Source organism: Chelonoidis abingdonii, chromosome 1 (genome assembly GCF_003597395.2).
Source record: "Chelonoidis abingdonii isolate Lonesome George chromosome 1, CheloAbing_2.0, whole genome shotgun sequence".
In the NCBI taxonomy this organism is placed as follows: domain Eukaryota; kingdom Metazoa; phylum Chordata; order Testudines; family Testudinidae; genus Chelonoidis; species Chelonoidis abingdonii.
Genome location: NC_133769.1, coordinates 229,836,768 through 229,853,122, shown reverse-complemented (window position 1 = coordinate 229,853,122; position 16,355 = coordinate 229,836,768). Strand labels below are relative to the sequence as shown.

The following is a 16,355-nucleotide window of genomic DNA, read 5'->3' as shown; positions in this document are numbered from 1 at the left end:
GCTCAGGGCAATGGGCCTCGGGGATGTCCGGGCTACGGGGCTCAGGGCAGGGGGCTGGGGCTATGTGTGTGTGGGGGGGGGTCAGGGCAGAGGGCTGGAGGGGATATGCCCCTATTCCACCACCACCCGCTTCCCCAGGGCCCTGCCCCCACTTCTTCTCTGCCTTCACCGGGAGCAGTGAGCACACTGATTCTGCTCCTTCCGGACCCCCTCCCTCGCAAGGGACATCAGCTGATCAGCTGGCAGGGGAGGGAGGGACGGAGAGGGGGAGGAGGGGCAGGAACCCAGCACACTACGGGAAGAGGCAGGGGAGCCGGCTGGACCAAGCTTCAGCCCCCTGCCCCTTGCCCCGCAGTGGGTGGGGGGAGGATTGGAGGTCAGAGAAGAGCAGGCCAGGCCGGGCAGGATTTTTAATGGCATGCTGCTGCCTGCCGGGACTCTGGGAGGCAGCAGCATGCCATTAAAAATCAGCTCACATGCCGGTCTATGGCATAGCAGAAATTGGCTCTCACGACTAAGTCCAGTACTCTGTGATCACCCTGCCTCCGATATATGGGTTACCTTTGCATCACTTAAGAATGCGCTCAAGAGAAGCTGAGTAGTTAGAATGTGGTCATGAAAGGAGAGACAGCCATTATTCAAATCCCAAGAGCAGGAGGGATAAAAGTTGCTGCTTTAGCCACCTCCCACTTTGGGCAAGCAGAGTAAATAATTACTTACTGTAACTGTGGTTCTTCAAGATGTGATGTAGATGTGTATTCCATTTAGGTGTGTGCATGCCCAGTGCACCAAAGCCAGAGAATTTTGCCTAGCAGTACCGGTAGAGGAGCAGCGCTCACGCCTTGTGACCATATCCCCTGCCCTGGCTATTTGAGGCTGTGCCGCCACAACCCTCCTCAGTTCCTTCACACCAAACACCCAGAGACTAGATGCATAGGGGACAGAAGCTGGGTCGGGAATATACGTCTGAATCACATCTCAAAGAACCACAGTTACAGCAAGTAACCATTTCTTCTTCTTTGAGTAGATGCGACCGTGTATTCCACTTAGGTGAGTCACAAGACGTATTCACCTCAGTAGGTAGGGCTTGGAGTCTACCTAAACAGTGATTGCAGGATTGCCCTACCAAACTTGCATCCACTCTGGAAGATGCAGTAATAGCATAGTAGTTTGCAAATGTATGTATGGAAGACCATGCAGCGGCCCAGCAAGTATCCGATATCAAGATGTCACTAAGGAATGCTATTGACATTGCTTCTGCTCTCACAGAATGAGCTTGCACCCTCTCTGAGGAGGTGTAGCCAAAGCTATTTCATATTTAGTCTTGATACAGAATGTTATTCATTAAGAGAGTGTCTATCAAGGGACCGCGTGCCCCTTCATACAATCGGCATACAACACACACAGGTCAGGTGAAGCATGAAGCGGTTTAGTCATGTCCATATAGGCTAGACATCAACTGACATCTAATGTATGCAGACACTGCTCCTCTGGAGATGATGTGGCTTAGAAAAGAACATAGGTAAAAATACCACCTGGTTCAAATGAAACTGAGAAACCACTTTAGACAAACATTTTGCATGTGGACATAAAGTCACTTTGTCCTTAGAGAACTGTATATAAGGAGGATCTGCCTTTAGAACCTGCAACTGTCAGACTCTCCTTGCAGATGTTATCCTTCCAGGAACGCAGACTTCTGACTCAAAAGTGGAAAGGTACAAGATGCCAGGGGCTTGAACGGGGGTCCCATTAAAGTGGCTAGGACAGTGTTACGGTTCACCAGAGGAACCAACTCTCAGACTGGAGTATGCAACACAGTCTTTTTAAGAATGTTGCTACCATGGCACTGGAGAAGACAGATCTTCCCTGAATAGGGGAATGAAATGCTGATATGGCCACCAGATGTACTCTCAATGAGCTACACAAGGTGCAGCAAGTATTCCAGGATGTCCTGAATAGAAGCCAGCGTCAGCTGAATTCGGTGGGCCAATAGCCACACTGAAAACCGCTTCAATCTCGCCAAGTAGGCCATTCTGGTAGAGGGTTCCCTACTGTTGAGTAGAACCTACTGAACAGCTGCTGACCACACTTCCTCCTCATTTAGTCACGAAGCAGCCATACCATGAGACGCAGGGAGCTGAGCTATAAGGTGCGACTATGATTCTGTGTAAGTAGGTCAGGATGGAGAGGAAGGGGAATAGGAGGCTGAACTGACAGCACAAGAAGGCCAGAGACCCAGCACTGCCTCTGCCACACTGGGGCAATGAGAATGAGCTTGGCCAGATCCATCTTCAGCTTGAAAATGACTTGGAGGAAAAAAGTGTACAGGATAGCCAACAGCCAGCTGAGATGAAAAGTGTCAGACAGGGAACCTATACTGAGATCCCTTTGAGAGCAGAACAGATGGCATTACCTGTTGTCCCTTGTAGCAAACAGGTTAATCGTCAGAATGCACCAAGCTGCAAAGATGACCTGGAAGACACTTGTCTTCAGAGACGACTCGTGACTCAGGGAAAAATTCCTGCTGAGATTGTTCGCTAAATGATTCTGAACCCTGGGCAAGTGGTGGCTAATAGAGTGATCATCTCTTTGATGCAGAACTGCCACAACCTGATCACCTCTTGGCAGAGCATTGTTGCCTGTTCACATAATATGTGGCTGTGGTATTCTCAGTAAGTATGTGAACCACTGAGCCACTGATGCAGTCCAGAAAAGGATAACATGCACTGTAGATGGCCTGAAGCTCCAGCACATTGATATGCAGTGATGATTCCTGCTCCAACCACAGACCTTGAACTTTCAGTGACCCCATATGTGCTCCCTTATCCATTAGGGAGGCATTGGTGACAACAGACCTGGTTGGTAAGCACTGGACGAAAGGAACACCCTGACAAACATTTTCCATTAGGGTCCACCACTGCAAGGAGTCCAGGACCAGTGGAAGGAGGCAGCCCAATATGCTCAGAGAGTAAAGAGTTGGATGGTGAACTGTCCTGAGGTACATTTAAAGGGGGCAAAGACACAACCTTGCAAACTGGACCACCTGTGTGCAAGCAGACATGTGGTCCAAGAGCCTTAGGCACATCCAAACTACTGTGGAAGTCTGAGACTGAATACTAAACCAAAGGTGGCAAAATGCCTGAAAAAGAGTTATTCAGCAGAAAAGACGTGTACAGTCTATTAAGGCCCCAATTAACTTGATTTTCTGAGTGGGAACCAAAGTTGACATTTCAATGTTTAGGATGAGACCCAGACGGTCAAACAAGCGCACTATAGCGTTGACATGGGAAAGAACTTCCTTTCTGGACCTGCCCCTCAGTAGGTTGTTCATATATGGGAAGATGTGGATTCCTTTCTTGCTGAGGTACACCTTCACCACAACTATGCATTTGGTAAAAACCCAAAGGGCAGAAGAGAGGCAGAAGGAAAGCACCATATACTGAAAATGGTGCTCCGCTACGACAAATCAAAGGAATTTTCTGTTTCTCTGCAAAACTGTCACATGAAACTAGGTGTCCTGAAGGTCAAGAACAGCCAACCAGTTGTTCTGTGACAACGGTGGGAGGATAGTTGATAGAGTGACCATTTGAAACCTCATGTATCTGATATATTTGTTGAGGCCTGGAAAGTTGAGAATAGGTCTTACCCTTCCCTTGAATTTAGGCACCAGACAGTACAGAAATAGAAGCCATGACCCCAGTGTTCCAGTGGAACCTCCTCTACTGCTCCCAAAGCCAGCAGAGAGCAAACCTCCTTGAGAGGCAATATTTCATAAGAGGGGGTCCCTAAAGAGGGATGGGAACTGGGGGCGGGGAAGATGGAAAGGAACTGGATGGCATACCCCAATCTGACAGTGCTTAGGACCCAGCTGTCGACGGTGATCAAGCCCCAAGCATTGTGAAAGCAAGCCAGTCTGTTCCCAAACAGAGAGAATGGGGAGAAGAGAGCAAAAAATTGTAACACTGCTCTGGACCAAGAAGTCAAAATCAAGAAATTAGTGGGGGCTCCAGGGAAGGTGTGTCAAGTGGCCAAACCCCGGAACTAAATGCTTCTTCCTCTAGGACCTATACCCCTTTCTGGGGTAGTTCTGCTGTCTCAGGGGAGGGAAAGGCTTCCCAAATGTGTGCTGCAAACAATATTGTTGCTGCTCAATCACTGTAGTGGCCTATCTGCACTGTTGGCATACACACCCCCAAAGATCGTAGGGCAGCCCTAGAGTCCTTGAAGGAGTGCAGAATCTCGTCCATCTTGTCCCAAAAAAGCATCAGCTGAAGGGCAAATCTTCTATGGTTTGTTGCACACCAGGATAATGCCCATATTCTGCAGCCAGGACTCCCTTCTCATGGTCACCACCAAAGCCATTACTCTGGCTGAAGTATCCGCAATGTCCAGCATGGACCATAACAAAGTCTTAGTCACCAAGCAGCCGTTAGAGATAAATGCCCGAAATTCCCCCCTGAAGGCTTCAGGCAACTGGTCCACAAATTTAGACATAGCCATCCAATTCACTAAGTCATATTTAGACAGCAATGCCTGCTGTTTAGCAATGTGCATCTACAAATAAGAGGATGTGTCAATCTTCCTACTCATCAGGGCCATCTGCTTGGATTCCCTATCTTTGGGAGTGGACTTAAATCTGTCCTGCAGGCCTCTATTGTTCACCATGGTTATGACCAGGGAATTTGGGGCTGGATGGGAGTAAAAACCCCCAAATCCTTGCACCACAATGAAGTAGCAATTTCTCCATGTGCTTTGCAATAGGGGGTACTGAAGTCGACATGCTCCAGAAAATCTTAGCAGGCTCTCGGAGTGCATCATTAATAGAGAGGGCTACTCTCCCAGGGGCAGATGGCTGCAGGCTGTCCAACAACTTATGAATATTCTCCTGCAGAAACTCTGTATGAATACCCAGGGAAGGCAGCCACATGCCACAAAAGGTCCTGATACATCTCGAAATCTTCTGGTACCAAAAGAAAGATAGATCCAGGCACCACAGAATCATCTGGGGGTGAAGACAAAGCAGTTAACTGTGCCAGAGCCGGATCCTACTCCAGGACTGACAGACCTGGACAGGACGACTCTGGATGCTCCACATGGGAAAAGTTCACTGGTGACTGGGCCTGTGGCAGATCTAACGTCACTACCACAGGATTGCTCAATGATCTTGCCTTAAAGCAAGATGAGGAGTGGGACCTACGCAACCAAGGTGCATCCCACAGACTTCAAGCAGCCCACTAGTATGGAGAGGGCATTGGTGGCCAGTAGACACCAGGCCGGGGCCCCCATTTCCACCATGAGACAAGCACCTATCATGGTACCCATAGCTCTCCTTGACTGGGCCCTGATGCAGATCAGGCAATGGAGAGTGGGTGGAGGAAGATCCCAAACTGAATGCTGAGAAGTCCCAAGCTTCAGGGGATAAAGGTGGAGCCAGCCCTGAAGGTGCAAGCAACTGGCCTGACTCATCCATAGCCTAGAATGAAGAGGGAACTGGTGCAGATGGTGGAAACAGTACTGCTGGCATCAAATACACTTCCGTTGTTTCCAGTGCTTGAAGTGGCGTCAACCCTGAAGTCGAGGTGACTGACAGTGCTGAAGTGGAGGGAGGTGCGTGCTGCCATGGTTTCATAAGTGGTGTCAACAGCAGGGGTGCCAAGAAGTTCCCAGTGCTGGGGAGGTCCCTTGTGCTAAGCCCAGCACCAGTTCCACTTTGACTGTCAAAGGGAAACGTCAGGATGCGGTGCCAACAGACCATCAGGCTCAGCAGCCTACCCAGCCAACAGCGCTATAAACTAAACAGCCTTGGCAAAGTCCAGGGCCAAGGGAGAGGTCAGGACAGAAAGGCAGAGGAGGTCCATTGCCACCTGATATACCACCAGTGCAGAAACAGCCAGTGCCAGCATCACCCTCTTCAATATGGGACTCAATGGATGCCCAGAGCCAGAACCAGAGTTGATGGCACAGGGTCTCTGATCTCCCTGAATGATACCAGGGAATGGTTGATGGGACCGGCTCCAATCCGCATGCTGACATTCACACTGTGTATTAAGCTAGATGTCAAACAGAGCAATACTTCCAAGTATTGACATGACATTTGAGTCCCTAAGTGTGGCAGCTCCTCCCACTCAAACTGGCAAAGGAAAGCAAGTGGAACACTAATCACAGAACCATTTCCTCTACTGCCCAGTATTTACTGGCAGCAATGATCCCTTCCAGTAGCTAGGAATGGAAGAGGGAAAAAAACACCTCTCTCCCTACAGCCTTAGGGAGGAGACGAAAACGAGTCAAAACGACAAATGAAGTTCTAGAGAGCTTTAACGTGTTTGCAGACACAACACTGTGGTGAGATTACCTCTACAGGTGGTGATGTCATAACAACTACACAGTTACAATACAGATACCTAACATGACATGAGGATGTCAACCCATGGATTATTTCTGGTTCACTGCAATGCCAGTCTATGGAAAAAGTAGCTTCTAGCCAGTGTGAGGACCAATGAGACTACTTTTCCTCTGATGGGAAAGATCTTCAGGGGTACCAGCCAAGAAGTCTCTGTAGCAGACCCAAAACTTCTGTTTAATTAGATGTCCATGGAAGCCCTTAGTGTTTTAGTTTTATGAAATTTTATAACTCTGATGTGCTATCAAAGTTTTAACAAAAGATCCCTTCAAAAGTTTTCTACCTCAGTCAACAGCACATGTGACATTCTCTGGGTAAAATACTCTCCACAAAACCCTTGTCAGTTCCATACTAGTCTCACCTCTCCCAAATTCATTACCTACATTGTTTTACCACCTCCACGCCTCATGAAGTCTCTAACTAGCTCCTCTACCTGGGAGCTTTTCCCTTTACCAGTAGTGATCACGAGTTACTCCTGGGGGAATTCTGCACCACTGCACCATACCGAATTTGTGCAGAATTAATGTCCTGCACAGAATTTCATGTTTTCCCCCATAGACTTGGGGCTGCAGAGCTACTGGCCACCTGTAGGGGCCACTGGACTTTGCGTGCTGGAGAAGAGCCAGGCTCTGCAGTGAGCCAAGTGCCTGGACTGGCAAGAATGGAAGCTCTTCACATTCTGGCAACAGGGCTTGATCCTCACCCACCTAACACGAGCAGGCCTGGGAGACCCAGCTCTGGCAAGAGTGAGGAAGGACAGGGGTGTACCACGTCCCTCAGTGGGACAAACCTGCGGAGGGCAGGCTCGGGTGGGGGGCACTTGTCTGGGGTGGGGCAGCACAACTGGGCTCTAGAGAGAGAGGAGGAGGATGTGTCTGGGCTGGGGGGAAGAATCATGCAGCCCTCTCCAGCACCCCGTCACTGGAAATGGGTTGTTGTAGGTGTTTCTTTAAAAACTCTCTACTCCTGGGAGAATCTTTTTCATTCTCTGTGTTGTTGACATACTTGCTGATATGTATTTTTAAATAAATTACCAAAATAACTGAAACTGGTGTGATTATATTGTGTTATTTTGACAAATAATTTTTTAAAAAATATTGTGCACAGAATTTTTAATTTAAGCACAGAATTCCCCAAGGAGTAAGTGTGTGGCTCAGTGGGCTCTGACAGTGGGAGTGCCCCACCCTTCTGTTAGTTAACAGGAAAAAGATGGTGGCAACAACTGACTGAAAACTCTTGTTGTTGCCTGTAAGACATAGCTAGGTCAGTGGGTCAGTTTAAAAAAAAACAAAAAAAACCATACTTGCATAACACAATGACAGATGATTTCCTCACCCCCTCCAAATGACAGACCCACTGTCCCTGATGAAAAAACACATCATTTTATGCTGAGTGTGAAGGTATCCACTTCTTATTTCAAATTATGGGAAACAACTGCAGATGGAAATGCTCTGAAATTTCATTTAGTCTCAAACAATCAACTTTGCATTTTAGTTTTTCATACAGAAGAACAAATGCATAAGATTATTTTACCTTCTCTACTTTCATTTAGCACTAATGAAGATTCAGCCTAATTATTGCAACTCTTCTCTTCAGTATCAGCAAACATGGTAGTTAAGGAGAAAAAACAATGGAGACTTTTCAGAGAGAAGGCAGAGAAAAGGTATAGATAGGACTAAAGGAGGAGGTAGAAAACTTCATCTTAAAAAAATTGGGATGCACACATTATTTTTGTTCAGGGGATTACATTGGTAACTATTATTTGCCTTTTGGTCAGCTGAACGACTACCCTAAAGTCAATCATTTCACTCTTCCAAAGACATTTATATGTGCAATATCAAAACACTGTCTGCTAATGAAGTTAACAGCAGTGGTTCAGATGATTCTATTCTTTTATGTATTCCAGTCATCAGTAACAGCCTGAGAGGTGTAAAAGATACTCAGACAACACAATCCAAATATTTACATTTAAACATTACCTTGACTAAATACCTACCATTTTTTAAAGACACATTGTTTGACTGCTGACTCTTCCCATGTTTCTCCTTTTTAACATTCTTTGAATCTACAACACATATAATGTCATTACATAACAGATTTAGCATTCACATCATACTAAAGTCCAGGGTAATAATTAGTCTAACACAGAGCACTTTTAAAACATAACTCTCAAGACAAATACATTCTATTAACCACAGATTTTTGTGTATATATCTCACTATGTCATAAAAAGGTAAATTTTATTCTTATTCTAGTTCATCTCAGAGTTTAAAAGAGAAACTAACATCAAGATAAAAAGGTACAAACACAGAAAAAAAATTCTAAAAAGAATGCTTCTTGGCCGTCAACAAACATTTTCCAAAATTTTAAAAACTGCAATCTACCTTTATTTTCTAATTGCTTTTATTTTGTTTTACAGTTTGAGGGAGCGTATTAAACCAAAGAACATCTTGGACCTTTGAGCCAAGGTTTCCAAAAGACATTAGTGATTTGAGACACAAGAAAAGGTCTTGATGCTCAATGTGTTGCACACGACCCTCTAAAATTCAAGCCCCTCTAAGGTGTCTCAAGTTGGCCACACAAAAACTACTGAACCCAAGATCACTAATCATTTTTGACAATCCTGGTGAAGGTCCTGACAAACAAACAGAAAAAAAATATTAACAGTTTATTTTTCAGTTAGGGGTCTCACTGCAACACTAATTCATTGAATACAGGCCTGTACCTATACCACACCAATGAATCAGCAGAAAAAGATAGAGTGAAACCCATGAGTAGCACACAATCAATTCCACTTTACTTACTTCAGGTATCAGTACCACAAGGAAAAGTCCCCTGTGTGGGGAACAAATAAGGGGGAATAAAACTAGTAGGACTGGCTGAAGAGATAACTCAAGCCATAATGTGAGTGTTGCCCCTAACTCAAGTTCCAGCCTCTCACAAAATCCCTTGAGTGTAATGGTGCTTTTAATTCAAGTTGGCTGGCCTGTCAAGGGATATATGCTACAGCTCAAGTGAGCACAACTACTCGGCTACTACCACAGCCATTCTGTGCAGCTTGAGCACTACTTCAGTGTCGCTGCTCTCACTCAAGCTAGCATAACTCAAGAGAAGTTAGCCATGAAGATACCCATAGACAGAAGAGCTACCCATAATTGACTTTATTCACAGCTTTGCCACATTAGCAAATATTAAGGCACCCATTGTGCTGCAGAGCATTCAAATCCCTTTTCAGTTTAGGATCATACCCCAATTTCAATTGCCAGTTCCATACCAAATGTCTATATTTTTGACAGATGTTTGATACTTACCTGGAAACTGAAATGAAGGTACAATCCAATGTCATAAAGAGGATCATACATCTTGTGTATCACAGAAGCAAGGAAGTGGTGGAACTGAGACGCCATTATCTCCAACATAAATAATTTGAAGTGGAAGGAAATAAGTGAGCAAGTGCTCTTTGTTGCTTTTGGGCAGAGAAAGACAGCTTAGGTTATTTTTCACCCTATGTAGAAGGTGATAAATTTTTCAAGCCATGAAATAGATGTAGATAGTTTCACATGGCTAGAACTAAGGCAGTGGATTTCAAATCTCAGTCTCTATTTTTCTTGGTTAACTAGTATATTTAAACATAGCATTATTTTATTCAGATCAGTGACAGCCTTGATATTTCACAGCTGTGATGAGAAATTGCTGCTGTGATCACAGTAGGTGTTTTAAGCATAAACAGTAAGCTACTATTCCTTTTTTTATAATGAAATCGTTCGCTTATAATATTGTGCAACCCACAGTTATAGTGAACGTGAGCTCCTGTTTTCTTGCACCATTTTCAATGTAACCTTTTGGGCTAACATTTTCACTGATGTTGTTAACCCAACAAGTGTTCTTCATGTTTTAAACTAAGAACAAAGATATGACCTACTGGCCTGCACACAGGATGGGGAACCAGTAATCCCTTACTGAGCTGTAATCTCTTAAAGACTAAGAGTTCTGGTTTCTGGTCTATTGACTAAAGGGGAAATTTTCTCCTCTTCCTTGGCCTGTTTTCCATTTCCTTCTCTGTGCCTTAAAATGACTATCCAGACAAAAACAGTAAGGCCAACACCAGGAAAAAGGATAAGTAAAAGGTCCAATAAAACCCCAAGATGGTGCGTGTACATATCCTTACATAGGGATAACAGTCACAACACCATCCTCCAAATGCAATTCCCTTTCAAATCAACATTATTTTGGTCTAATTGGGATTGATCTGAAAATGGTTCTCTTTCAAGGTAACATCACTGCTAGATATTTAGAGACTAATGTGACTGCAAATATGAATTACATGAAAAATATAAGTGGAATTGTTATTAGTATTATTTGTAAGATTTAGGAATGGACAAAACTTCCAAAGCAGTTTCCCACTGAATAGGAAGTGTTTGGAGATTGAATCATGCTGGATCCCACATGACTGAGATCTTGAGGATGACAAAAAATTGTCCATTGCCTTCTGGTAAGACCTGAAGTTTTCAACAGAACGGAACCATGGTTGAGCAGTTCCATCCACCGAGTTACACTTTACAGATACTATGTATGGGAGGTTGGCCTGGAGCACCTCTTTCCAATCTGATCACTCATCAGAAGACAAGCCAGAGTAATCACAGTCATCATACAAGAAATCAGAGACAATTGGAGATTGACCCAAGCTTTCTTCATTGACTTGCAATCCACCAGGGACCAAGAAGGCTAACTCCTTCGAGCGCAGAGTCTGGTAGAAGCAACTGAGATGATCCTAGTGACCACTTACAGTTCCTCCTAACATTGAACTCCAGTTTCCTGACACAAGAGAGCCTTCGGAGAAAACACCCCCTTATTAGAAGAGCCAGTTTCTTAACCAATGATATGACTATTACACCTCCAATAGGAGAGTGCCCCAAGTCTCGTAGAATCTTTTTGGGACATCATGAAAGCAATGCATTGCCTTAGAAAGTATGTCTCAGTCTTTTCCCAATACACTATTTCCTTGATGTCTTTGTGGGAAGGGAGCAATAGAGGGTCAGTCTATCAAGATTTGCACAGCCACTTCCTAGAGACTTATTCTTGAGATTCCAGACACCTCTCCAACAAGGGAGTCAAAGTCTTCCACCCTGGCTAGCTCTGATAATGTGCGAGAAGCCTCCCTCTGAGGAGTCTCTATCTCTGCTCCTCATAGTTGTCTCTATCTCTGCTCCTCAGAGTTGTCAAGCACTTTAGAGTGACAGATGGTGAAAGACTATTCCCTCCACCTCCACAGAAGGCCTCAGCTGCACCTCTGGAATGGAGGACTGAGACGGAGTGGGGGAGCATTCCCCAACAAGTTGACCACTACCCTTTTGAAAACCTGTGATGGCAACCAGAGGAGGGGGAAATGTTTCATCCCCAATGCACCTGAGACTCTGTCTAGGCCCTTCTATCCACCTCCAAGAGGGGGCCGGGAAGAGGAGATGCTGGCTAACATCTTCCATCAGGGCTTCTCTCAAATCTGTGTACACTCTGAAGTAGGGTGGATCTGGAACAGTTCCATCTCCTTCAACCTGTGTTTGTTATTCTCTAGGTGACCCTTCCCAGATGGGCTTCCAGCCTGTTTGTCTGCAAGGAATAGGGCCTGTCTTGCAGCATCTTCAAACGGGCAGGGCAGAAGCCTGCCATACAGGGAGTAAGGTTCCTCCACAGGCTCTGCATCAACTTGTTCAACTATTACATGCAGAACTGCAGTCATCATAGCTCACAGGTCGAAAACCTTTCAGAAGCGGTGTGCCGAGTCTTCATTTATTCACTCTAATTTAAGGTTGCGCGTGCTAGTAATACATTTTAACATTTTTAGAAGGTCTCTTTCTATATATAACTAAACTATTGTTGTATGTAAAGTAAATAAAGGGTTTTAAAATGTTTAAGAACCTTCATTTAAAATTAAATTAAAATGCAGAACCCCCCAGACCAGTGGTCAAGACCCGGGCAGTGCGAGTGCCACTGAAAATCAGCTCACGTGCCGCCTTTGGCACCCGTGCCATAGGTTGCCTACCCATCATAGATGATCCACTGCAGCACAGACCACCACTCAATTTACAAGGTAGTAGACAACTGCAGAGAAAGCAACTGGGCTGAAGAGGTGGAAGGCATGAATTACGTGCAAAAATCTTAGCCACTTCTATATAGCAGAACTACCTGTTCCAAAACTGAAAAGGACCAGTTACAGAGTAGTTTGGCTCTCTTCACAAGATTCTGTATTTCCATTTCATGCCTATTCTATTATTTCACACATTCACTTCTGCTCAAATCTCACCCTCAAGTTGGTGCAAAACATCACAACATGATGTTTTCCCCCAATACAGCACAGTAGAAGACATGACTAAAGAGAATGCCACTGCATAGATGAGAAATTAAACTGCATAAAACAAACAGTTTAACCTGTCTACATGGGCCTTTGAAAGATAGTTGCTGATGCAGTTTGCTATTGTAAAACTTAATACCTGATATTACACATTACTCTGATAAACTATGCAGATGTCACAGAATCCAGTTATCATCTATAAAGGATTATATTTTAACAACACATCTAGATATGTGCTTACATTTTCTACTGGGACTCTGTTTTCTAGATTGTCAGAGGACAACAGTTATTTTGGGTGGGATTAAACACGGCACATAAATTGTGATATGGAGATGTTAGGTCCATGCCTACTGTAAGTTTGGGATTTTTTACTTTAATTTGATTCATAACAAGTTTCGTGTGTATCACCATCCTATTTCAACTTAACAATACAGCAGTTATTATTATTAGGTATAATAATATCCCATCTAATCAAAAATAGCTTTTATGTTTTCTACTTTCTTTCCTTTTGGATAAAAGCCACCAACCTCACCTTTAGGTGCTGTTCTCCCCATGGTAACACTTCTGTGATCTTCCTTCTCACAATAAAAAGGCTAAAGTTGAAAGACCAGTTAATTCTTCCTTTCAGCACAACAGTTTCCTGTGGAGTAGTAACACAGCTAGTTAGTTATAGATCCAATACAAAAAAACCCCCAAAACAAAAACCATTATCTTGCTGTTTTAAAGCTGCAAAAGTTTAACAAGCTACTTGTAGAGGAACTTCGTGTAAAAGAAGAGCTAAATCAAAGCAATACTGGAGGAGAATAAATTAAATTTTCTTATTACTTTATTTTAAAATGATGTAAACCCTTGAAAAGAAAAATCAGATTGCTTCACATAGCATGTTATGATTTGACATTAAAAATATGCTTTTGCTCTTACTTAAGTCTTCTTTTTAAGATTATAAAGATTATTTTCAATTTCAACAGCTCGAATCTTTTTTCCTTCCATCTTACATACACACAATCCAACAATGGTCATACTAGAAAATACCATTGGGGGAAATATTATGCTATTTAAAAAATAAGGAGTAATGAACTCATGTTTGGTGTCAGGTAACGTCAGATCACAGATATTCTTAAGGATAACACTAGTCTCAAATATAGCACAGGCCTAAGTTGTTGCGGGCTTTAAAAACCAGCAGGTTCAAGTTAGTTAAGCCGTGCCACCTCAATAAAGAGAAACGAGCAATATCTGTTTTGTTACTAGTTCTCCAGTCTAGCACCTACATTGCTGAACTTTACTGATGAAATTCATCAGCATTCCACTGAAATCAGAACAGTCATGGGTTAGTCTGGCAACAACAATGCTAGCAAGTCACATATTTTTCCATTCACTGTGTGTGTGTGGGGGGGGGGGGTTGTGTAAGAATCTAACACAATTTTCAAGCTACCAACTTTGACAGTTTCCCTTTAAGGCTGTCAGTTTCTATTAAGTTTAGTGTATAACTTTCTGTTTTAAGAGTTTTGTAACTTAAACATACACATTTTCTCTACAACAAAATCTGGCTAAAGAAGACACTACCATGCATTTACAGAAGCCAGACTTTCAAACATTCATCAATCTAAACAACATATCTATTTTAACAGGAACAATAGCTCAAAGCTAAGGAAGCTACAGAAGTATTAACTCAGAATTTTTTTGAACTTCACAGGAGTATACTAGAACATTTAAAACACACATTAAACATTCGTTGTTTCATTAAACAGCTGAATAGCTTTTACCAAAGCTTCACAATTTCAAGGTAAAGTCTGTAAATTATATACTATCATGATGGACTTCATCACATGACCTTTTACGTCTACAGTATACTTCATGTGGATAAACCCAATTGAAAACTTAATTTATTGTCATTTAATTAAATTTGTTAGTTTTAAAAATATTCATAATATATCAAACACTAATGTATTACCACTAAAATTATCAATGCAAATAATTAAAGATTAAAAAATAAAACTGAATACTAAAACAAGCAAAGCATTTTTGCTACACAATAATGCTATAAATGATCATCAAACGAATAATTTGTAGGTTTGACATGATTGTAGAGTTTCTCCCAAAGCATTTCAAAGATTTTCCTCTTTAAGAAATAAACTATGAAAGGTGTTGCAGAGTTAAAGTAGCTGCCTTTATGGATAGATTACTTAAAACAGTGCATGGTTTTTATCTTTTTTGTTCCAAACACTAGATTGCACTTGGTGCTGTAATAAAGATTCCAACCCTGCAGTGATAGTCATCAAGTTTAGCACAAGTGGAGTGTCTGTCAGAAACATAAAAAGGATTCCAGCATTTCATTAGTTTGTGTAGCACCAGATAGGCTATTTTACAACATGCTCACCAGCCTGTTAAAAATGTAAGACAATTGGAAATTCTAAACCGTTGTTTGAAATAGCGCAAATCCAACAACAGGATAAAATGTATTACTATTTAGAAGAAGTGTTACTTAAAAGCCAGTTGCACCAAGTTTATCCTATTCACGGTGCTTAAGTGAGCTTTTAGAAATTATTTCTCACCATATAAATTAAGTTGTACTTAAAAACTGAATTTCTGAGCCTCCATTCTGAAGAACAGCACGAAAGCTAAATCTCTGCAGAGATAGTACAGTCAGACTGAGGCAGAACATAACTCCTTTCTGGGATAGAGTTGAGGAGCACTCTAGTTCTGCGATTCTCAAGGACTGGTCCATGGAGCGGTGCTGGTCCCTGTGATCTCCCTGACACAGATTAAGGAAGGAAGCAAACTGGTCTCTGGTATCAAAAAGGTTGAGAAACACTGCTCTAGTTCACCCCACCTAATTAATTACCTTCTTATCTGCTGCCTACTCCCTACCCCAGCCAGGGTGGGAGCTTTTTGCATACAACTTCTAACATCACTGGCCATATATAAACTGCAAAAACGCTGGACAAATATAGAGTGAAGCTTGCAGAGATCCTTGGGCAGGACAGGCAGGGAAGAGAGGAATCCTAAAATATGAGTGAACAAGCAAGCAGAGTCTGTTGGAAAAAAAAAAGATAGGAAATTAGGGCAAGAAGGAAGGTAGACATAAATCTAGAGAATAGAAGTCAGAAACAAAGGAAGGAATGAACCAGGTAGGGGAATGAAATAGTAGGAAAGGCAGATGCAAGGACAGAGAACTAGGAATAAATAGGCATAAGAAAGTAATGGGAGAGTTGAGGAGAATGGAAAAAAAAAACAAAGGCAAAAAAAGAAAAATATGGAGAAAAATCAGTCAAGCTAAGAACAGCACTTATGTCAGTCACAATACAGGAAACACCCCATGAAGAGTCAATTCAGACCTTGAAAGTATAGAATCAACAGTGGAGATCAACAATAAGTCACCTGACCTAAGCTAGGAAAAATGAAAATCAAAGGCAAAGGGCAAGAAAGAAAAAAGTGTCATGTTAGTTTTAACATTAAAATGTTTGTAAATGGAACCCAATAAAAAAAGTCAACATGGAGGATGTCCGCATGCTTGCTACTAATACTACTTATAGCTGGGGTTTAAAGCATCCAGTAAATTCAGCTTCATCCCTTCTGTTCAACTCCCCTTACTTCATTTAATTCTGA

At 42.8% G+C, this 16,355-nt stretch overlaps 1 protein-coding gene across 1 annotated transcript in view; it reads right to left on the bottom strand.

Moving 5' to 3' along the window:
• The window catches only part of LOC116815245 (sex comb on midleg-like protein 2), a 128,160-nt gene that overhangs the window by 95,883 nt on the left and 15,922 nt on the right, over positions 1-16,355 (bottom strand). The window contains exons 2-3 of the mRNA XM_032763416.2: positions 13,282-13,389; positions 8,397-8,465 (exon numbers count right to left, since the gene is read on the bottom strand). Coding sequence (XP_032619307.1) covers positions 8,397-8,465; positions 13,282-13,303 — 91 coding nt within the window. The 5' untranslated portion in view covers positions 13,304-13,389. The remainder of the gene's footprint in view (positions 1-8,396; positions 8,466-13,281; positions 13,390-16,355) is intronic.